Source organism: Ceratotherium simum, chromosome 21 (genome assembly GCF_057802395.1).
Source record: "Ceratotherium simum simum isolate JZ-2026a chromosome 21, ASM5780239v1, whole genome shotgun sequence".
Classification (NCBI taxonomy): Eukaryota; Metazoa; Chordata; class Mammalia; order Perissodactyla; family Rhinocerotidae; genus Ceratotherium; species Ceratotherium simum.
The window spans coordinates 40441293-40465224 of NC_141920.1; the positions used below are offsets into that span (position 1 = coordinate 40441293).

At 36.8% G+C, this 23932-nt stretch overlaps 1 protein-coding gene across 1 annotated transcript in view; it reads right to left on the minus strand.

Annotated features, from left to right (window-relative positions):
* Window positions 1–23932, minus strand: part of ESF1 (ESF1 nucleolar pre-rRNA processing protein) — a 62780-nt gene that overhangs the window by 19601 nt on the left and 19247 nt on the right. The window contains exon 9 of the mRNA XM_087445634.1: window positions 23160–23318. Coding sequence (XP_087301760.1) covers window positions 23160–23318 — 159 coding nt within the window. The remainder of the gene's footprint in view (window positions 1–23159; window positions 23319–23932) is intronic.

Sequence of the window (23932 nt, forward strand, 5' to 3'; positions counted from 1 at the left end):
AGAAGCATGCAACTCCTCCCTCCCACATACACTTTTCCCTCAAAGAAAATATTTGGTAGAAGTCCAAATATATAAAACAACTAAAAGTAGTGTTTTGGGTTTTGAGCCCCAAAGACAAGTATGAAACAGCTGGAATAGATGATCTCTAAAGTCCCTTCCTTGGTTTTTAAGCCAAGGCTTAATCTCTAAATTTCTGTGACTTAGAAAAGTATTAAATTATATGCATACTCAAGGTTATATAGATTTGTTTTTACGACAGGGTAGGATCTCTGATTTATTGGATGCCAAATCAGAAACACAATTCTCAATTTAAAAATCCTTCTTTTAAGAAAAACACAATTCACTTTATTAAACAGTTTTCAGGAGAAATGCGAACTGTATAAAACCATGTCCAGATCTCTGACTGCATCAACAGATACACAGCACCTAGGAAATATAAACTGGGATCTTCATTTGGGAGAAAGCAGCAAATCTTGACAAAATAACTTGATTTCAAATAACAAAAGAAAACAATTTATATATGATGCCTGTGGGTCAGCACACAATCAGTCCAGTCTCAAATTCTAAATGCACAGTATTGTATTATTAGGTATGAAGTTTAAATAATAATATTTAAGGTATTCTACTATAATTTCCTCATGCATTAAGAAAGATTTTATTAAGACTTCAAAATATTAAATTAATATATATATATATTTTTTTTACCAACAAATATTCTCTAATTTTGATCCTTGAAACTTAAACTCTACTTCTAGCCTAGCACTATGCTAAGAAAGGTTCTGTGTTATTGTCTCTTTTAGGTGACTAGAATATTGGTTTGACGTGTCTCAGTCTCTATGAATGTCTACTCCACATGTGATTGAGTCAATCTTTTTTGGGAACTTGGATACCTTGAGAATTGATAAAAACTATGGAATCTCTCCCTGAAACACTGTACTGGAAAATCTTGCATACAATGTTCAGAGAGTTTATGGATAGCCAATGTTCATCTCTACCAAAGAACATTTACAGAGGCTGTAGCGGTCGAGTGGAACACAGAAGTCCATCTCCCCAAACTTCAAAACTGATCAGCATTGACATTTGTAGGTTCTACATCAGAGTTTCTCATTTCAGCATTACTGTCATTTTGGACTGGATAATTCTTTGTTGTGAAGGACTCTCCTGTGCATTGTAGGATGTTTGGCAATAACTCTGGCCTATCCACTAGAAGCTAGTAGCCCCAGTAATGAAAATCAAAAATGTCTCCAGACATTGCCAAATGTCATCTTGGGGAGCAAAATCATCCCTAGTTGAGAGTTGCTGTTCTAGACAACAATTAGAAGACATTTCTGAAAAGAAGGGCTATTTCATTATTTGTATCATATAAATGATGTTATTTTATTTGATACCTGATTATATGTCTTTTCCACTTTAAAAGTTTCATCTGAGTATGCCTTTTCTTCCAGCTAGACCAAAGGCAGCTAAAGTCACCTTCTTTTGTATTTTATAATATTTAGCATAGTGTCAGACACATAGCAAGTACTTAATAAACACTTAATTGATCTATCTTGAAGGAGGGATCCTTATTTCAAGCCAACTGTTTCATCTTTCATGTCTGGAACATATTCTCTCCAACAGAAAATGAATCAAAACTTTAGGATCTAAATAAATGGCCTTTATCCCCAAGTGGTTCATGTGCATTTTTTTAAAGGACCTACAGCTCTAGAATAATTCATGAAATATTTATTCTCAGGAAATATTTTATATTTTTCTGGTATTTAGTTTGTTTATAACAATAAAGAAATTATATATTCAGTTAAATACAGTCTGTAATTTTTTGACTGGCTCTCTCACTTAATACACCAAAATAGTAGAACGACAAACATATTGCAATGAATTAACACACCACCATGATAACTTAAAAATGCTTTGTTCTCCTTGTCATCATGAGGTCATTTAAACCTCTTGCCATGGATCATAGTTATGTTCTAAGTTCTTAAAAATATGCCCATCCCAGAAGCCTCTTGGCATACGTACAAGAACATTCTTCAGACAGTTTTAGCCTTATTTGAGAGCAGCCACTATGTGACTAAAAAACGACTGCATTATAACTGTTTTCAGTTTTGCACGAATTTGTTTTAAAACATTTTAAGCATATAGCCAAGGACTGCCAAATTAGTTAAAAATAACATGAATAATCCCACAAATAAGAGGTAAAAAATTCTTTTAAAGCCAGCCATGAACACAGATGACTCAATTATGACAATAATAATTTAAGCGCAATCCACTCAGAATTATTTTGGCAGTTTGCATACATACGAAAATATTTTTAAATATCCTTTCAAAATCCACTAAAACAAGAATATACATTCCTCCTGACCTTACTCATTTGAAATAATTGAAAAGTCTTCAAGAGACAGGATATGAATAACTTAAAATAACTAGGTATTGGTTTTGTTTATAAAAACAAAATGCACGTTTCAAAATTTCCGATATAGGCTGAAACTGGCACTTTTTATTTAAATGAGGACTTAAGATTCACTGAGAATATTTATGAACACTTACAGCTCAATCTTTATTTATGGTTGTATGTTTAAATCAGACTGTGCAACACTCAATTCCAAAGGTAGCTTTTAAAATATAAACTAACCACCACCACTACCCAAACTCCCAACTTGGAATTCATTCTGGGTATAAACGTTTTTAGAGGAAAACCACCAACCACGCCCCGAGGAACACTGACATCAAAGGCACCACTTCAAACTGGCTAGTTATCCCCAAGGGTGTGGGGAGAGGGAAGGTCACATTTACTTATATAATAGAGGTCACAGGAATATTTGGTCCATATAAGCTATGGGAATCTTTACCAGTGGCATTTTTTTCTCCATGGTAACCAAGTGAGTACATATACAGGGTATCCTTAAAGCATATGATAAGCCAAACTATCAATCTTTGCAATGAGAAAGATGAAGATTTGAAGTGTTTTGAACTTGGTTCAAGACTTGTTCAGAATAAGAACTTGTTTAGAACAGTGTTCAGAATTTGGTTCATAATTTCTTATTTGAGCTTCTGTAAATCCCTGTCTTGTAAACTCTTAAAGTACTATACTCTTTTATTCTGTATCATATATCAGAGTTGGAACTTTGTATTTATTTGTGATTTTTTTTTTTTTATTATTAGTAACGGCTATATCCTTCACTAGGTTGCAAGCTCCATGAGGGTAGAGGCCATAGCTTGTTTTTTTCTTTTTTTTCCCACAAGGTAACCCTAGTGGCTAGTGGAGGGCCTAGCATATAGTGCTTACCTAGTAAATGTCTGTTGAATGAAAGTGCAAAGGAAGAGATAAATGAGTCAAATTTGTTCCCAATCTTATGAATAGGGAGCAACAGTGCATGAAATTAACAAGTAATATAACAACTAGCCTTTGGGAACAATAGTAAACAGCAAAAATTACTAATCAGCCAGAAACAACAAATACTCTTTGTATGCACTTAATACTGTTAGAATACTGTTATATCTACTATATGGAAACAACACAGACAGCTATAATAAAGATAATAAGGATAAAGGGGTTTGGGTAAGCTACTTAGATTGGGAACTGCTTCTTTTTTTTTTAAAGATTTTATTTATTTATTTTTTCCCCCCAAAGCCCCAGTAGATAGTTGTGTGTCATAGCTGCACATCCTTCTAGTTGCTGTACGTGGGACGCGGCCTCAGCATGGCCGGAGAAGCAGCGCGTCGGTGCGCGCCCGGGATCCGAACCCGGGTCGCCAGCAGTGGAGCGCACTCACTTAACCACCAAGCCACGGGGCGGGCCCCGGGAACTGCTTCTCATATAGCATTTAATTCTGTATCTCCCAAAACATTCAACGAGGTAGTCACAGAAGATATCCCCAAGTATGTGTTGCATGAATAACTGTTAATGCTTTTTGTTGTTGTTGATTGTCTAAAAGCTATTTCAGTGGGTAGCAACTGTTTTACATTTGTCTTGAATTTGAGCTTATCATATTCTAAACCTCTTCTAAATCTCCTCTTACTATCCCTTAAAATGATGCCTTCCATTTTCAAGTATACTCAGTCTACCGTGAATCAAGCTTCTTAGAATCAAATGTTCTTAAAAAGCTGACTTCAATATACGACATTTGGGCCTCATTAGGGAGCTATTGTTTCCTATATTTGTCTGTATTTTATTTGTATGTTTTCTTTGCCTTTCACGTGCTTTGTAATCACAATGTACATAATATCAAGCTATCTTAACATGACAGACTAAAATTCTGGCCAAGTCTGGTGAAGCCATTTTGCTATTTAATTTATGGTAAAGAAACTGAAGAATTACTTGTTCTATTGTTATTTTTTACAAATAATGTTTACAGACAAGGTAGAAAATAAATGAAAACTTTTATTTATTTATTTATTTTTGTGAGGAAGACCAGCCCTGAGCTAACATCTGCCAATCCTCCTCTTTTTTTTGTTGAGGAAGACTGGCCCTGGGTTAACATCCGTGCCCATATTCCTCCACTTTTTTTATATGGGATGCCGCCACAGCATGGCTTGCCAAGCAGCGCGTCGGTGCGCGCCTGGGATCCGAACTGGCGAACCCTGGGCCACCGCAGCGGAGCGTGCGCACTTAACCGCTTGCGCCACCGGGCCGGCCCCAAATGAAAACTTTTAAATGAATGGCTAAGACGTAAGAAAACCAAGTGAATTTTTCAGAGTCCAGTCACAACAAGAAAGTTCAAATAGAAATGTTAACTAGCTCAGAAGCAGGGAGCTTGGGGATAGATACTAATCTCCTACGGTCTAGTACGGACCTAGGATTTTAAGAGGCTGCTAGCCAAGGAGAAAGGGGATAAAGTCTGTAACCTGATCATGATGGGAAGTCCCATCAGAGACTACTACCATGAAGCCAGGATCCTTAAGGGTGCTGTCAGTGGGTACTGCTCCTCCTCCGAAAACTCAGAGGGAATACATGCCTGTTTGGGTTTTGGCTACGGGCAGAACAAGGGAAGTAAAAATACATTTATCCAGAGAATTTATAATCACAAGCCCACAACTCCATGGGTTTGTGGCTGGAATTCACATTATCATTGTGGCCCCAAACGCTGCAATCCAAAAATTTGGTTACAATTGGTCTTGGATTAGAAGTGCCTTTAGGCACCTGGGAAATACTCTCTAAAAAGGGCACTTTTGACCCAGGCCTCTGAGAATTCCATAGGTAAAAAGAATATCCAAGAACAATGAGATTACAATCAAAATGCAATATGAACCAGAGTAGGCACAGACAAAATAATACAAGTCAGACTATATAGGTTATATAAAGACTATATATTTTGGAATTGTCAGATACAGAATATAAAACCAACACATTTAAAAAAACAAAAGAGGAAATTAAAAGATAAGATTATCAAAAGTATGAGACAGATTTGGAAAAGAAAAATTTCCTGAAATAAAAAACATCGCTGAAATGAAAAAAAGTCAATGAACAAGTTAAACAGCAGAATACACAGAGGTAAAGAAAAAATGAACGAACTGAAAGACAGAACTGAAGAAGTTACCCAGCACGCTGCACAAATTCAAAGGTATGGAAAATATCAGTTATTAGATACAGAATGAGAAGGTACCACACATATCAAACAGGACTTCCAGAAGGAGAAAACAGAGAAGATGAAGAAAAGGTAACATTTTAAGACAAAATGGCTGAGAAGTTTTCAGAACTGATGAAAGATACTAATCTCCAGGATTCTGGATATCCAATGACTACTAAGCAAGATAAAAGCTAACGAACAAAAAATGACCTAGATACATCATAGTGAAATTCTAGAACACTAAAGTATTTAAAAAACCAGGGACAAAAGACAACACTGTGGAGTAAGGCCAATTCTTTCCTGACAGGGTTCAAAAATGGGCCCCGGAGCCCTGGGATTACCATAGTGCATTCTTTAGTTACACTGGCTTCCTCACATGTAACTCTATCAACAGGAGTCAATGGGAAGACTTGTGAGCTCATAGCAAATTTGCCTCTCCTCAGAAACGGGTTAAGAGGGGGACTGGCTTGGTGCATCCATGCCAACAGCAGATACCCTTCCCTTCCTAATCCTCAACACTCACTGCCTCACGGCCAAAATCTGCCTCAAACCTACCAGGAATAATCTCTTTGTGTCTTTTATCCCTATTCATTCTAGTCACCACCAAAATGCTGCTAATCAGGTTCCCCCTAGTCTCCCATGTTCTTATCCTCAGAAGTTAACTGTATATCCACTCTTTACCACTATCTCCCTATCCCTCCAACTCTCTACCACTAAATCCTCTGGAATGTACAGTACATCATCAGTAAAAACTCAATTATTCTATCTCTGAACATTTTCTTCATCTTCTTGCTCTGATTGAAACCTGGCTCTCCCCTGAGGATACTGCACACCGCAGCCCTTTCAGGTGGTTTGTTGTTGGTGGGGTGGTGTTTGTTTTCTTCACAGAACTCTCATATCAAATGGCCTGGTGGGCGGCAGGTGTGTGTGTGGAGTCATTAGTGCTCTTCATCCAGTTTTAAGAAGTGTGATACTGGGCCAGCCCCGTGGCTTAGCGGTTAAGTATGCGCGCTCCGCTACTGGCGGCCCGGGTTCGGATCCCAAGCGCGCACCGACGCACCACTTCTCCGGCCATGCTGAGGCCGCGTCCCACATACAGCAACTAGAAGGATGTGCAACTATGACATACAACTATCTACTGGGGCTTTGGGGGAAAAAGGAGGAGGATTGGCAATAGATGTTAGCTCAGAGCCGGTCTTCCTCAGCAAAAAAGAGGAGGATTAGCATGGATGTTAGCTCAGGGCTGATCTTCCTCACAAAAAAAAAAAAAAAAAAAAAAAAAAGAAGTGTGATACTGGTACAGGGACAGGCAGACTAACCGAGCAATAAAACAGAGAGCAAAGCAACAGATCCATGCAGTTCTGAAACTCTGGTACATGATAGAGGTGACATGTCAGATTACTGGGGGAAAGGAGAGATTATTCAATAAATGGAACAGGATAAAAAAGATTTTCCATGTAGAAGAAGATGAAACTGGATCTCTACCTTATATCATATTAAAAAATCAACTCCTGATGGATCAAAGATTTAAATGTCAAAAATCTTAAACCATTCTACCTTTAGTAGAAAATAAAGGTGAACATCGGTCTCATCTGTACAGAAAAGGATTTCTTAGATAAAACACAGAAAGCACTAACTTACAAAAGAAAAGATTAATTTGAAAATATTAAAATCAAGAAATTTGTTCATTAGACAAGACCTCCAAGAAAGTGTGTGGGGGTGTTTGGGGGCGGGGGGGAGAGTAGAAGAAGATATTTGCTATCCTATAAAAGATAAAGGAGTAGTATCAAAGATAAATAAAGAACTCCTAAAAGTCAGCAGAAAAAGCACAAACAATATAACACAAAAATGGCCAAAAGACATCTATGAGTATTATTACTGAGGAGGAAACATATATGGCCAATAAATATATGATGAGATGTTCAATCTCATTAGTGATAAGAGAAATGCAAATCAAGCACTGCTGGGGGAATGTAAACTACTACCATCATATTGGAAAAGAATTTAGTATTTCATCTTGTAAAGGTAAACATTCACATACCCTATGACCTAGTAATTACACTCTTTGATAAATACCCAGAAAAACCTAAACACATACCAGGAGACATAAAGAAATGTTTGTAACAGCATGATTCACCATAGCAAACACCTAAGAACAACCCAAATGTGTATCCAACAGGAGAATGGGTATATAAATTGTGGTATATAGCAGTCAAATGAATCAGCTACAGCCACACAAAATACGGATAAATCTTAGCAATATAATGTTGAGGGAAAAAAAAAGTCCCAAAAGATTTAAAAATATCTAAAACAAACCCACCCACCCACAATGTTAACAAAATTAACAGCTTTAATGAGATACAGTTCATATACCATACAACTCACTCATTTAAAGTATACAATTCAATGGTTTTTAGTATATTTACAGATGTAGGCAACCATCACCACAGTCAATTTTAGAATATTTTTGTCTCCTCAAAAAGAAACCCTCTCGGGCCGGCTCCGTGGCTTAGCGGTTAAGTGCGCGCGCTCTGATGCTGGCGGCCCGGGTTCGGATCCCGGGAGCGCCCCGAGGCACCACTTCTCCGTCCAACGTGAGGCCGAGTCCCACGTACAGCAACTAGAAGGATGTGAACCTATGACATACAACTATCTACTGGGGCTTTGGGGGGAAAAAAACTGAATAAATAAAATCTTTAAAAAAAAAAAAAAAAAAAGAAACCCTCTCTCTCTCTCCCACACAGGACGCTCCAAAACACCCCCCACCCCCACCGCAACTACTTCCTGTTTCTTTAGATTTCCCTGTTCTGGATATTTCATATAAAATATGTGGTCTTTTGTGACTGGCCTCTTTCACTTAGCATAATATTTTCAAGGTTCATCCACTTTGTAGCATATATCAATACTTCATTCCTTTTTATGCACCCACACTTTCTAGGAATATAATGAATTACATGTGGAATTATAAATGAGATGAAAATATATACAATGGAAAGCAAAAGAGTGAATACTGAAATCTGGATGATGGTTATCTCAGGTATAGAGAAGCAGGGGAGACCAAATGGATAAATGTAAGTTATTGCACAGTTCTAGCTTTTGTAGTGGGTTCACTTTTTAGTTATTAAAAATAAATAAATGAAAGGGGTCATGCTGGACCAATGATGAGAGTGTCCCAATCCAAGGATTATAATTAATCTAATTACGTGAACCAGAGGTAGACAAGAATAAAAAGACAAGTTTAATAAATTTGACTATACTGTTTGCATTCAAGAGACACTATAAAGAGAGTAAAAAGACAACTCACAAACTAGAAGATATCTGCAAAACATATGACTGATAAAAGACCCAGCCCAGAATATTTTGAAGAACTCCTATGAATCAGTAAAACAAAGACAAAGAACACTACATAAAAATGGTCAAAAGACACGAATAGGCATTTCACAGATGAGAAAACATGAAGAAATGTTCTTCATCACTAGTAATTAGGTTAACGCCTGAGCAGCCCTTTGAAAACTTAAGTTAGGTCATATCACTTTCATTTCCCATTTAATTTAGAGTAAAAGCTCAAGTCCATCCAGAGGTCTACAAAACCCTTTGTGATCTGGCCACTTCTCTGCCCTCATCTTCTACTACTCTCCATTCCCTGGCTCATTCTGCTCCAGCCACATCTGCCTCCTTATTATTCCTGGACAAATCAGACATGCTTCCCCCTCAGGACTTTTGCCTTTATTGTTTCCTCTACTTGAAATGCTCTTTCCCAAGATAACATGTAGGGTGCACAGTCCTTTTCATTAGGTCTTTGTGCAAATGTCACTTTCTCGATGAAGCCTTCTTTGACTGTTCTATTTAAATTGCTACCCAATCCTACCCTTGAACTTCCTATTCCCCATCCAGGCTTTATCCTTTTGTTTGCATAGCCCTTAATCACCACTTGATTATTTTACTCATTTGTTTACTAACTCCCTTTCTCTCCCCTTCCCCAACCCACATACTAAAATGTAGGGCCCATGAAGGCCTGGACCTTTGTCCATTTTGTTCAGTGCTAAATCTCCAGAGAAAAGAACAGTCTGGCACACATGGCAGGAACTCAACAAATATTTGAGAATAACACACAAATTAAAACCAAAATGAGAAACCTTTATTTAGATACTCAACTGGCAAAAACTGAAAAGCCTGACAATATTAATTAACACTGAGGATAAAGAGCTATGGAAACGCACACTACTGTTAGAGGAAAATAGTACAAGAACCTGGGAAAACAATTCAGCATGACCTAGTCATAGTTTCTGTGAGCATGCTCCACAACCAAGGAATTCTACATATATCCAAGAAATTCTATATATACCCAGGTGACAAGTCCAAGAATATTCACAAAGGCATGGTTTATAACAGCAATAAACTACAATAACTGGCAACAGAATAGATACATTGTGATATATCTCTAATGGAATTCCATGTAGCAGTGAAAATTAATGGACCACATCTTCACATATGGATATGGATAACTCTCAAAAATAGAATGTTAACAGCAAAAAGCAAGTGACAGAAGAATACACAGAGGATGCTTTTATAAAGTTCCAATTTAAAAAAACTAGATACAGACTGTTTAGGCATGCATATATGGTAAAACCATTACAGTAGAAAAAGGGAATGATTAATAAGAAATGTAGTGTCATAGTTTGCTCTGGTAGTGGAAGGAAGGGGGTGGAAGTGGGGAATCTCATAGAGGACTGCAGACATTAGTAATGTTCTTTCTTAAGCTGGATACACAGGTGTTCATTTTATTATTGTTCTTTAAACTGCATATATATATTGTGTTTACCTTTTGTATCTATCTTTATCCCCCCACAATAAAACATAGGGGAAAAAAAGGGTAGTGAATGTTTACTCTTTGACAACTGTAGGCTAAACTCACTTTCACCTGCCTTTTGTCAGTTAATCTCCATCAAAAGAATAGGTACTTAACCCATTTTCTGATGCAAGCCCTCTATGCTCTTTCCATGATCACAGTAAACTACTAATACAATCTCAAATCTCATTATAAGCAGGTCCCAATCTATAAACTGTATTTGAAAATCGACCTGTAAATTGGTGGCTTGAAACTCAGGGGTGCCTAATTGTTTTCCTCGCTGGGAGAGTTTTTGACTACTTAAGCTATTAATATGCAAGGATATTTTGAGGCTAGGGTACAACCAATGGCATTTCTAAGTCAATTAAAGAAAAAAATTTTATAAAAATGAAAGGAAACGAAAAACACTTCAACCCCCTAGCATTTCAATATTTAAAAACTTTTCAAACTAGATTTTTCTTGCTGCAATCTAAGCATTTTCTTCCCCATTTACTGGGGTGGGTTTATAGATCAGTAAACTATATATTCTGACTATTTCTAAAAAGACTTCCAAAATAACTATTAGGAAAGCAGTGCCTTCCCGGCCTTTTTCATATAATGGTAGACATTAAAAATGATAATATTTGTACAGTACAGTGGAGCAAATGGAGGAAGAAACCAGAGAAGGATACCAACCTGGGGGCTCTGGTTGGCCTAGGGGCTAAAGGGATCAACACTTTGGCAAATCTGTAATCCACTGGCGGTATATTGGTTGAGAATCTCTGAAACAGAGTTATCATTTAAGGTTTACTCTTTCAACTTTTCTAGTATTTGTAATTAACTCAGAGTTTATTTCATTGGCAACGTCCTCTATTGCAACATTTAAAAAAATTATAGAATAAGAGTAATAAAGAATGAAAGTAACATGAAAATCTAGGACTTCAGTATTTCCATGGCTTGTCTCATAAGCAAGCACTGTTTCTATTTTTAGGGATTCTCTGAAAACAAAACCTATTAAGGAAATCTATGACAGGTCAAGCTCTCTTTGGGTCCAAGAAGATAATCAGAATCTTGGAATACCAACTAATAACATGCACATCTAGAAGACTGCAATGTTCAACAGCAAATACTCAAAAGCCTTGCTTTGCCTTTTTTTTTAAACTTTCACAACAGCTTATTCATCAGAAGACAGTTTTATCAGATGTTGTCACACATGTGACCCTTGCTGCAGAACACAATGTTCCCACACCCTGACAAGTCTATGACAACATACATTGGGTCATCCTAGGTAAGCATTTATTATTATTACCCTTTAAATAAAACGTCCTTAAATTCTCAAATAAAATTCACTGAGGGTCTTGGGTATCTTTGTGCACACAATAGTAAACACAAGCAGATTGAGAAGAGCACTAAATGAACAGGTTGGGCTCCAGATTTACTTAGCAACCCAGGGGATACTCTTCAAAAATTTTAATGGGTCGTGAAGTCAGACAGATCAAGGTTTGAATTACAGTTCTTCTATTCCTAGCTTTGTGATCTTGAGCAAGTCTGTGCCTCAGTTTTCTCTTCTACAAAATGGGGTAACAACCACTTTAAAGAATCACTGGAAGAATTTAATGTAATATTGTCTGTGAAGTACCTAGCACAGTTCCTGATACACCATAGGCCTTCAGTAAGTGTAAATTTCCCCTTCTTCCTCTAAAGGATATTTTAAAATATAATTCTTTTGGGTTAAAATTATGCATCCAAATAAATTACTTTCAAAAATATTTTAAAACCTCTCTATGCTTCTACAAAAAGAAGGAGTAATGGGAATCTAAAATGAAATATATTTTATGACAACCCGAACTGACAATGTTTAGGAAAAGCTGGTTAAGTCCTATGCAGACATACTTCCCTAATTCATGCAAGCCAATTCTTAGCAATTCATATGCCTTTAAAGTATATGCTTCAATTTATCACTAAGGCACATTATTCCAAACACCAAAGGGAACTCACCCGAGTCCAATTATTGGTCCATGCAAGATCAGATTTTCAAGTTTATGCCAAATAATTTTACAGATAAAAGTTTTCCATGTCACTGAGTAGATTAAGCTAAGGATATCTCTTGATAGCTCATTTGATGAAAGCTATCCCACCCATCCTTAGTGAAGATTATCCTAAGGAAGGAAAGTACCCTTACACTCTCTTCCCCTAGAAGATTAAATCAGGCAAACACGTGTCAATGTGTAATGAATAACACAGAGTCCTTCCCACCTGAAACCAGCAGATTCAGCCTGCCTAGCCACCAACTCAACACACAGACATTTTTAATGGTTTTACCTTGGACCTCGAAGCTGAAAATTATCAGTGCATTATAGTCAGTAAGCAATTGTCTACAATGGTCTAACGAAAAAGGCACTGAGAAAGGCTGGTAAATCTTTCAGAGCACAGACATATGGCATATGGTCCCACAATGGGATAAGTTTTGCACAAAGCCAAAGATCTACAGAAAGTACTTATGACCCCATACTTTACGTGGCTTCAAAACTTGAACCTATTGCAGAAACTAGATCTGATTTTACATATAATTTTATAAGCATTTCTGAGGAACCTTCATAAATTAAAAAATAAAGTGTTCCCCAGTTAGCACCATGAATTAATAGAACCATTTCAAGATATATGACAAGAGACATGAAGATATTCCACTTTTAGGAATTCATCCCTAAGAAAATTCAACATAAGGTTATTATGTTATCTACAATAGCAAAACATTAGAAAGAGTCTAAAACATAACATCAGGGAAGTAATTCATAACTTAAAAATCAGAAACACAATGGAATCTGATGTAGGCATTATGATTATAAAGATTATTTAGAAACATATAAAAATAAGTATGAGAAATAAAACCAAAAAGAAGAACGGAAAATGGGGATATAATATATTCAACTACGTGTACTTGTAGAAGATAATGTGTAAAAATGAATGTGTTATAGCTAAAACACGGAAGCAACCAAGTGTCCACCAATGGATAAGTGGATAAGCAAAATGTGGTACACACACACACACACAATGGAATGCTATTCAGCCTTAAAAAAGGAGCAGATTCTGATATATGCTACAACATAGATGAACCTTGAGGACATAATGCTAACTGAAATAAGCCAGTCACAAAAAGACAAATACTGTATGATTCCACTCATATGAAGTACTTAGAGCAGTCAAAGTCATAGAGGCAGAAAGTAGAATGGTGGTTGCCAGGGGTAGGGGGGACGGAGAATGAAAAGTTATTGTTTAATGGATATAGAGGCTCAGTTTTGCAAAGATGAAAAGGGTTCTTGAGATGGATAGTGTTGATGGTTGTACAAAATATGAATGTATGTAATATCACTGAACTGTTCACTTAAAAATGGTTAAGATGGTAAATTGTATGTTATGTGTATTTTATCACAAAAAAAAATTGGGAAAATAATGAATGTATTAAAGTAGTAAACTTAAGGTTATATGACTTTTCAGCTTTAGGAAAAAAAAAAGAACAGCAATAATGAAACTGTTGAAAGTAAGCAGTCTGAGTGAATACTCTCAAAATAACATGTGGAACACGTGTGAGAAAAATGATAGTTTGCTAGTCAGGCAGTTAGTATATAGAATGATGACGTGGGACACCCTCAAACAGAATGGCAAAAGTTCTGCTTTAAAGACCAAAGAACTCCCAACTTCAAACAAATCAGCATAGCTGTGGGCTGTGGGAAAACAATACATGAAACAAGCTCTCTCTTCTTGAACTGACTTCAGGCAGATTGTAAATCTTAGGCAAAGTAAAAAAAAGGACTACTGTCTGGAAATAGTGGCTACAGATGCAAACAGTACAAGTGACGTGATAACATGTGCAGAGAGGGAAGAACCACATTAACAGAATCATCCTAGATGCTTGCAACCAGAGGCCCTTATCGATTTACATATTTAAGTGGGATCCTAAAACAGCAGACCAATTAACCTGAAACTTCATAAAGTATAGAATTTTAACACTTTCTGAAACTACTACTGGTATAAAAACCTCCTCAGTATTTGCTTTAGATCTTTTCGTAAAGCTTCTTGGAAAAACTTTTTTTTAAATTAAATCTTAATACTATTAAGAAAGAAAATAATCTTTAAAATAATCCAGGAAGTTCTGAGAAATTTATTGGTAACTGTATGGAGAAAATGTGCTGGTAACATTTTTAGATAACCCTAGCTGCTTCACATTTTTATTACACATTCCACAAATGATTCAAATTTTTTTTTTGCACAGTAAAGCTTCAGCTTATTACCTTACAAAAGCTCTTGCAGTCACCCTGTTAACTAGATGATTCAAGGAAGGAGCGCACACCTTAAGTTTTTAAAATTCTAGCCACTTACTAGCTGTGTACAAGTTACGAGAGGGCATTGTGAGCTGTTTCCTCCCTGTCAGGAAAATATGAAGCAAAATGCAAATTCTTTTAGCTTATTTTAAGTTCAGGCTTTCCATTTAATACTCTCTTCTACACTCAACTCAAAATTTTAAACATCTGGTTATTTTCAAAGTTCTGACCAAAAAAACATTTTTGTGAATATATTTCAAACAATAGATACTTTGGCAAAAAACGGAAAAAGAGGGGCCGGCCCTGTGGCTTAGCGGTTAAGGGCGCGCGCTCCGCTACTGGCCGCCCCAGTTCAGATCCTGGGTGCGCACCAACGCACCACTTCTCTGGCCATGCTGAGGCCGTGTCCCACATACAGCAACTAGAAGGATGTGCAACTATGACATACAACTACCTACTGGGGCTTTGGGGAAAAAAAAAAAAAAGGAGGAGGATTGGCAATAGATGTTAGCTCAGAGCCGGTCTTCCTCAGCAAAAAAAAAAAAGAGGAGGATTAGCATGGATGCTAGCTCAGGGCTGATCTTCCTTACAAAAAAAAAAAAAAAAACGGAAAAAGAGATATAGCCAAAAGTAAATAGTGAACAGGTTTTGAGAATGTCTGAAAATTAAAATGTTTGAAACACGGCTGCCTAGAAAAATGAATGCCCAACTGATTCAAAAACATTTAATTCTGAATAAAGAATGAATAATACAATGGCCATGGATACGTGTCATTGACGTCTCTGTGTTTAAGCTTCTGAATAGTGGGACACTTAGAGGAATGGAGATCAAATAAAGGTGGGGAAAACGGAAGGACAAAGGATAAAGAGCAGACACCAGAAAAAAAATAGAATACAACTGTAAAGAGTAAAGGAAAGAGTAAGCAGAGTAAGGAAGAGCTGCACACCCACCTCCTGCTTGACAGTGGGAGTCAAGAAAGGACTCCTTTTTCAGCGTGAGACAGCAAGAAGAGTCCTTGCTTCTTCTCCTCTGGCTTCCATGCCTCCTTCAAAAGAGTAAGTATTCTACAGCACCGGGTGCTCCTAACAAAATCTCCCCCAAGACAGTGACAGTTTCACCACTATTACAGCTTTAAATGTGTCAGTACTAACCTTACTATGCCCTTTGTCTCTACGCAAATCTGTCACAAGAAGTCTGCAACTTCCAAATCATTCCCTTTCCTAGAAAGGTGCTGAACATTCCCATTTCCCACCCTTCCTCAACAGTGAAGCCTTTCTACACATTAGTCAGTAATAATCAGTCATTAATAATCATTAACAAAATCCTCTTTATCCATTCACCTGCTAATTTGAGTCTCACTGAAACCTGGTTCTCCTCTGGGGACACTGCTTCCCCTGTATGCCTTTTAGGTGGTGAATTTTTCTCTCCCATAGTCTGTCCCTCTTGCTACTCACTGCCAACTCCAGTCCACTGGCTGGCCCTCCTCCCCAAGGCCCCCAACTTTGAATATCATGTTATCAGAATACACCACCTACTAGCCCTCCTTATTGCAGATATCTAATGACTGCAGTCTCTCCTCTCATTTCTTGAAGAGCTAAGCTCTTGGCTCACTGACACTCACTCCAATACTAGCCCTGTTATTATTCCTGGTGATTTCAATAGTAACACATATGACCCTTCCAACATCCTGGGCCCCACAGTTCACTAACCTCCTTTTCTCCACCCATTCTATACTCCACCTCACTCCCAGGATCATAACTAGATCATGTCATTACCAAAAATTGCAATTGCACCATAATCTTAATTTCAAGTATCCTACTCTTCAACTGCTAGCTCCAATCTTTCCATTTTATTCTCTCTAGTACCCCAAGGCTAATAATTCTTCTGTCTCATAGGGACCTACAATTCACCAATATTCTCACCTTTTCCCCATCCCTTACCCCCAACATACTCTCATTTCCCTTCTAATCCAACATAGATACCATGGCCCATCATTACAATCACTCCCTTGCATATAACCTCAATCCCCTTGCCCCTCTCTTGCCTGGTCATACTTGGTTGACAAATCTTCCAGTCTGGTTTAATCCAACTGTCTCCTTACTCCATGCTTGCACCATACCATTAAATGCAGCTAAAGAAAAACATAATTATGTTGACTCATCTTACTTTACATGACCATGAACTTCAACTGCACCCCTATTGTTGCTCAGGAATACTCTTAAATTTCCCTCTTCGCCAATCTCTTAGACAACTATTTTATATCTTCTCTTTTTTCAAACCTCTGCCTCCTCCCTTATTCCTACTCTCAGCTGATGACCTTACTTCCTACTTCACTAAGAAATAAAAGAAAACAGAAGACTACCACAAGCTCCCAGCACCATTTCTACCCATTAGCCTCTGTGACCATATTCTTTGCCTTCTTCTCTCTTGTTAACAATGGATGAAATGTCCATGTACATCTACCAAAGACCAAATCCTCCACTTGTGCAAAAATGTTCCAACGCCTTCTGCCTACTTTAGAACGTAGTTCTCTGCATCATCATTTTTTCTTGTCTCTGGTGGATCATTCCCAGAAGCATATAGCATGCTGTTTTCCCATGTGAAAGAAAAATGCTCTCTTGATCTCACTTCCCCTCCAGTTTCTTTCCCATTCCTCTGTGACCCATTATATGAAAACTCCTCAAGATCTGTCAATCCATGAGTCCACAGTAACTTTAAAAAGGGGTGGGGAGGGAGCTCTACTAGCATTAGTCAGAATGCTAACTAATAAATGTAGAAGGAATGACAGAAATAGAAAATCAGCATTTTGCATCCAACAGTATAATAAATGACTCAAGCAAGGATCATCAATGAATGCTAACACCACCAGGTAAAATGCTAGGGAATAGGATATTCACACATCTCACAAATTACTTACCAATTACAAAGCAAAAAATGTGCCTTTACAATGGAAAAATGAGTTGGACACCACCTAAACTGAGTGAGCAAAGTTAACAGCACAAATAATAGGACACCCTGACACTACGTGCCTCCTGATGTGAAGCAATGGGAAGTATACAACATCATTCATGGAGAAATCTTGCCAAAAACTTTTTACCTGAATTAATTGTGAGGAAATAATCAGACAATCCAGACTGTGGGTATTCTATAAGCCAACTATTCTAGACACTTTAAAACTGACTGATCCTGGACCAAGAAAAAACTATAAAGAATGTTACCGGAACAAGTGAAAAATTTGACTATTATGGTGTCAATATTAAGATCCTTTAGTGTGATAATGGCATTCTGCATATGTAGAAGACGTCTATGTTTTTGAAAATTACATATTGAAGTATTTTTAGGGATGAAGTGTCATGATGCCTGCAACTTTCTAAGTCAAATATTTTAGAAAAAGGAGCTGTTTGTATTTGCTGTTTCCAATTCCACTCCTCATTCTCTCTTGAACCCACTTTTATCTCATATTCCCTGTTCCACCAAAATTGTTCAATATCACTGATGATCTCCATGTTGCCAAATCTAACAGTCATTCTTAGTTTGTATTTTATCGACCCATCTTCTCATTGAAATGCTTTCTTCACTCGGCTGTCTGGATATCCGGCAACCCTGAAATTCTTCCTGTGTTTCTCGGAGTTTCTTCCCAGCTGCTTTTGGATGGTCCCTGCTCACCTCCTCAACCTCTAAATGCTGGAGTGCTCCAGGGATCAGTTTTTGAACCTCTTTTCTTCTCTACTTATAGTCACTCCATTGGTGTTCTTCACTTTCAGAGATCTATGCAATGAAGATGCCCAAATTTCTCTCTCCAGACCTGATCTCATCCCTGAACTTTAAATTGTTTAAACAAATGTTTCCTTGGCATGTCTATTTTGATACCTAATAGGCATCTTAAACTTATGTGAACAAAAGAGAATTCTTGAGGTTCCCTTGCAAACCTGTTTCACCCACAATCTTCGTTATCTCAGGATTACTGCAATAGCCTCTTGACTGATCTCCCCAATTTTGTCCTTGCCTCCCACTTTAATCTACTCTCAAGGCAGCAGCTAGAGTGATCCTGTTGAAAAATAAGTCAATCTTGTTTCTCTTCTGCTCAAATTCTCCACTGGCTTCTCATCTCACTTAGAGAAGAAGTTAAAGTCCCTAAAACGGCCAACAAGACCTTCATGATCTGGCCCAATGTTACCTCTCTGAGCTCATCTATTTTATTTCTTCCACTCACTCACTCCAGTCACACTGTTCTCTTTGCTATTCTTCAAATACAATAGATAAGCTACAGTTTCAAGGCCACTCATTTGCTATTTCCTCTGCTCTCACACTCTTATCTGCATGGCTCACTCCCTGACCTCTACCGGTCTTGGCTCAAATATTTTTCTTACTAGAGACTCATCTGTCTCCCCTTCACCAGAATATAAGATTTATGAGGTCAAGGATTTGTATGTTTTGTTCACACGGTGTCTAGAATAGTTCCTGGCATATAGTCAATGCTCAATAAGTATTTGAAGGAAAGCTGGGGTACTGCAGGATGGTGAGTAGAAAAAAGACCAGATATCCTTCTTACCAGCATCTATTAAACCAGAGGACTTTTATCATATCTAATCTCTCTTAAGATTATAAACAAAGAAACATGTCATTTTTTGTTCATATTCTGGATGGAATTTCAAAGATATTATTTACATACAGCTTACACATTATCTACAACAAAAAATTATTACATAGATAAATTATTAATATATGGGAGGTTATTTAATATGTAAGAGATAAAACTGATTATGCTTCATTTATATGTATATTAAAAAATTCCCTAATAAGGTACATTCATTGATGAAGGCCCAACATGCTATTTATATGCATCACCTTATCTACTCTTCAAAGTGAGTCAGGCAGGATACTTTTTTAGCAACACATTGAGAAAGGAAATATTACTCCGCATACACCAAAATAATGAATTACAATTTTCTTTAAAAATCTTACAATTCAACATTTTTACTTATTTATAATCCTAATTAATATGGCTGTATTATCACATTCCATAAGGAACTAGAAAATAAATAGAAAAAGTAGTTCATTCTAGTTGTTACACCCATGTATCTGTTATCTGTCTCCCTTAATACTTTACCCTTAAGGAATTAAAATCTTGATGTTACTGTACTGTATAATTCAATGTAAAACGATAGGAAGTTTAAATAGTCTAAACTAAAATTCCTTTAAAAACCAAACTAAACCAAACCATACTCCAACAAGTGTTAGTGATGAAGAGTACTTATTTTTCTGAAGAGCTTAACATTCTGGAAATTCAAGCCACAGAAAAACCGACTAATGATACAAAATAATCTCATACTGACCCTCTGTGGTTTACTGAAGTATAACATCACAAGAGTCCCGAGATTTAGGGTAATTTTTACTGGGAACACACATTTCTTAAGACACAAATCCACCTAAATACAAATACGACATGAATAGTAATCTAGCTTATAAGGTACCTTTATAAATATCTCAAATTCAGCAAAAAAGGTATTATTAGTCCTACTTTCCGAACAACTAACTGATGTCCTGGAAGATTAGCTCATTTATTTCATTTAACATATCTAGCATGTAAAAGACCCTATACATTTATACATACACACACACGTGTGCACTAGCATGCACATACACACCAAGGATTCACAGGTAACCAATATCCCATTGAGGTCTTCAAAAACACTAGGGTTAAAGACCTTTGTAAAAATGCATTATATATTAGATACCAATTTTCCTCCATTCAATTAACAATAAAAAATATATCCCAATGTTGAGGATAATTCCATAAAACTGCTACTTTTGCTCACTGTTGAAGGGATTATAAGAGGGTACAACCGTTTTGGAAAGCAATTTGGCAATAATCTCAAGACACAAAAACTGTTCGTGCCCTTTCCTAGTAATTCCATTTCTGGAAAGTTATCCTATAAAAATAATTTAAAATATGGAAAAAGCTATAGATTATTTATAACATCCTAGATGCTTGGCATCTGAGATTTTTAACATTTGAGGTTTTGACAATGGTAGTTTTAACAGCTTGTAAGAGAACCACAGGTTGATCCACAGCACATGCAAAGTTGCTATGTGAATGAGCAAGTCACATAACTGACTAGTGAATGAGCCTGACTGCCAGTATAAGCTTCTCTTTGTGGTCTGACTGCTCTCTACTAGTTCTTACATGCAGAGACACATTTCTAAAATGGGGGTGGTTGGGTGGGGGGCTCTTTGTTAAAAATTGTTTTTAAAAGTAAAAGGTCCTAAAATAGCAAGACAATTACTTGGCTGGTGATGAAAGTGAAGAGATATAAGAAAGTACGGAGGGGCCAGCCCAGTGGCATAGTGGTTAAGTTCATACACTCTGCCTTGGCGGCCCGGGGTTTGCAGGTTCGGATCCCAGGCACAGACCTATGCACCACTTATCAAGCCATGCTGTGGCAGGTGTCCCACATATAAAGCAGAGGAAGATGGGCACAGATGTCAGTCCAGGGCCAGTGTTCTTCAGCAAAAAGAGGAGGACTGGCAACGGATGTTAGCTCAGGGCTAATCTTCCTCACCAAAAAAATAAAATTAATTAATTAAAAAAAAAGAAAGTACTGATATTTATGGGTTTGGGATTGTTAACGGCCTTAGGTCACATTTCTTTCCAATGCCATAGGTCTACTGTAGTGAAAGATTAGAAATATGATTAAATATTCAACAATAGAGAAATGATAAACCACTATCTACCTAATCACTCAGTGGCTGAATTAGGGTAGTGGAGTTACAGATGATAATTTTTCATTTTACATTTCTAAAAGATTTTATGTTACATTAATATTACATCAACAAATTAAAAAGCCAAGATACAAATGTACTGCTAGGGGCCAGCCCCGTGGCGTAGCGGTTAAGTGCGCGTGCTCTGCTGCTGGCAGCCTGGGAGCGGATCCCGGGCACACACTGATGCACCAACTGTCAGGCCATGCTGTGGCAGCGTCCCATATAAAGTGGAGGAAGATGGGCACAGATGTTAGCCCAGGGCCAGTCTTCCTCAGCAAAAAAGAGGAGGATTGGCATGGATGTTAGCTCAGGGCTGATCTTCCTCACACACACAAAAAAAATGTACTGCTAAATAGAAGAGGGAAGAGTTCCCAATTCACTTCATGAGGTTAGCATTACTCTGATACCAAAAACTAAAGATAATGCAATAAACAAGAACTATAGACAAATATTCCTAATACAGGTGTAAAAATCTTTAAAAAAACATTACTAAATTGAGCCTACAAATATATGAAAAGGATAATACACCATGACCAAGTGAGGTTTACTCTAGGAAAACTGTACTGCTTAAATCTCCCAGTTATAGACATAAGAGTAAATATCACTTTTTGGTATTTGCTCTACATAACTGTATTTAATCAAGACAAAGGTTAGACCTAGTCCACTCAATATAACTCTGAAGTATCTGCCATAAAACTTCTCAATCAAGTTTGTTTTAAATCTGCTTTCTCAAACAGTCAACTGAGTACCTCAGTTTAAATATGTTCATTTAAAATATCTTCACTCAATAAGCTCATTCTAAGATTAGAATTAAGCTACAATCACAACATATTTGACTTAAATAGAATTCAACATTCCTTGGAATCATAAAGGCAAGGACCTTAAGTAAAAAATTTCTTCACAAACATCCCTGAGTGGTATGGTTATATCGCCTTATTGCGAAACATACTGACAAAGAGGCTCAACTTAAAGCAGGCTTTGTGCTCTTTTGCTGAACAATTCTAACAATATAGTTGAAAACGTACATGCAAAAACAATATTGCTTGAAAACATACATGCTGATCTGCCTAGGATTGTTGGAAAAATGTATATGCTAGAAAACAATCTGCATTTATCCTAGCTTTTATCTGTTTAGCTTTGATAGGGTTTTAATTACTATTGTACTACTCTAAAAAAATTGTTGAACCTTAGTCTCTACTTTGACTATTCACAGCAAAATTGAGATGGACAACTATGTATTACATATTTTGAGTTAGTCAAACCTCATTAATTAAGGTCTAGGAGGAGTTACAGGAGCAAAGTCCACTTATGAAGTACATATTTTGAAACGTTTAATGATTTTAGAACACATCAAGATTCAAGTTTCTATATCCTGAAAATTCTAGAATCAAACTTAGGAAAGGTCTACTTTCATAAACGGACAGGAATAATTTGCAGTTAGTAAATCAAAGAAACCAGTCAAGAACAAGCTGGCAAGAGTCTACAGCACTAGTCCGGAAGTGTATTAAATGATGTACGCAAATGCCAGGCTAACTTCCTCACCAAACATTTCTGGAAAATAAGATTTTTTAAGTTTATGTTTCCAAAAAAGAGTTAATATTCTTTTCCTTCATATCTAAAATGCACTCGATATCCTGAAATGAAGAAAAACAAGCAAACATTTAGTTAGTATCTAATTCTTACCTGGAACCCACTTAATTTCCATTTCCATATCATTTTCTTTGCCTTTCGTTTCCTTTTCTTGAATAACTTGTAAGAGCTGCCTGTATTTAGCAATTTGTTCTTCATCATCCCTCTGACTTTTCTTTGTTTTCCCATCTTCTTCTACATTGACTCCATCATCTAACAAAAAAATCAATTTCATTTAACACAGAAATAATTCACGTCTAACTCTAGTATTTAAATCTCACAGTCACTACAGCACCCTTCTAAAAGATGCTGTCAGACATAATGCAACAATAGAACATCAAAATCAGAATTAAACTTCTTAATTTCTCTTATTTTAATTCACATTTCAAAATCATTCTGTTGTTGAGATGCATTTGGTACACGGATTTAGCTGTTCACGCTGAAGAGACAGATAAAGGAAGTTACTTGTAATCTGAAATGAAGAATAATGAATCTTTTCCATTTGATGTTGGGCATACACGCTTACCCTCAGGATCTCATTAACACACTAAGAATAAAAATGAATAAATTAGAAATTAATGCAACTAATTTCCCCGTGTGGGAAAAATAGTCACATTTCCATTTCCTAATCTTATAAAAATAATTAAAATACAAAGGAACAGAATAAAATTCATGGGCAACAAATACCAAAGAAAACTAATATGTTAAAAGTTTGTTTGCTTTATATTTCCACTATAGTTCTCCAAAGCAAAAACATAAATTAAGAACCTGGGTTTTAATGCAAAACATACAAACTTATTGAATTGACTAAATGTCCCGAGTAAAGG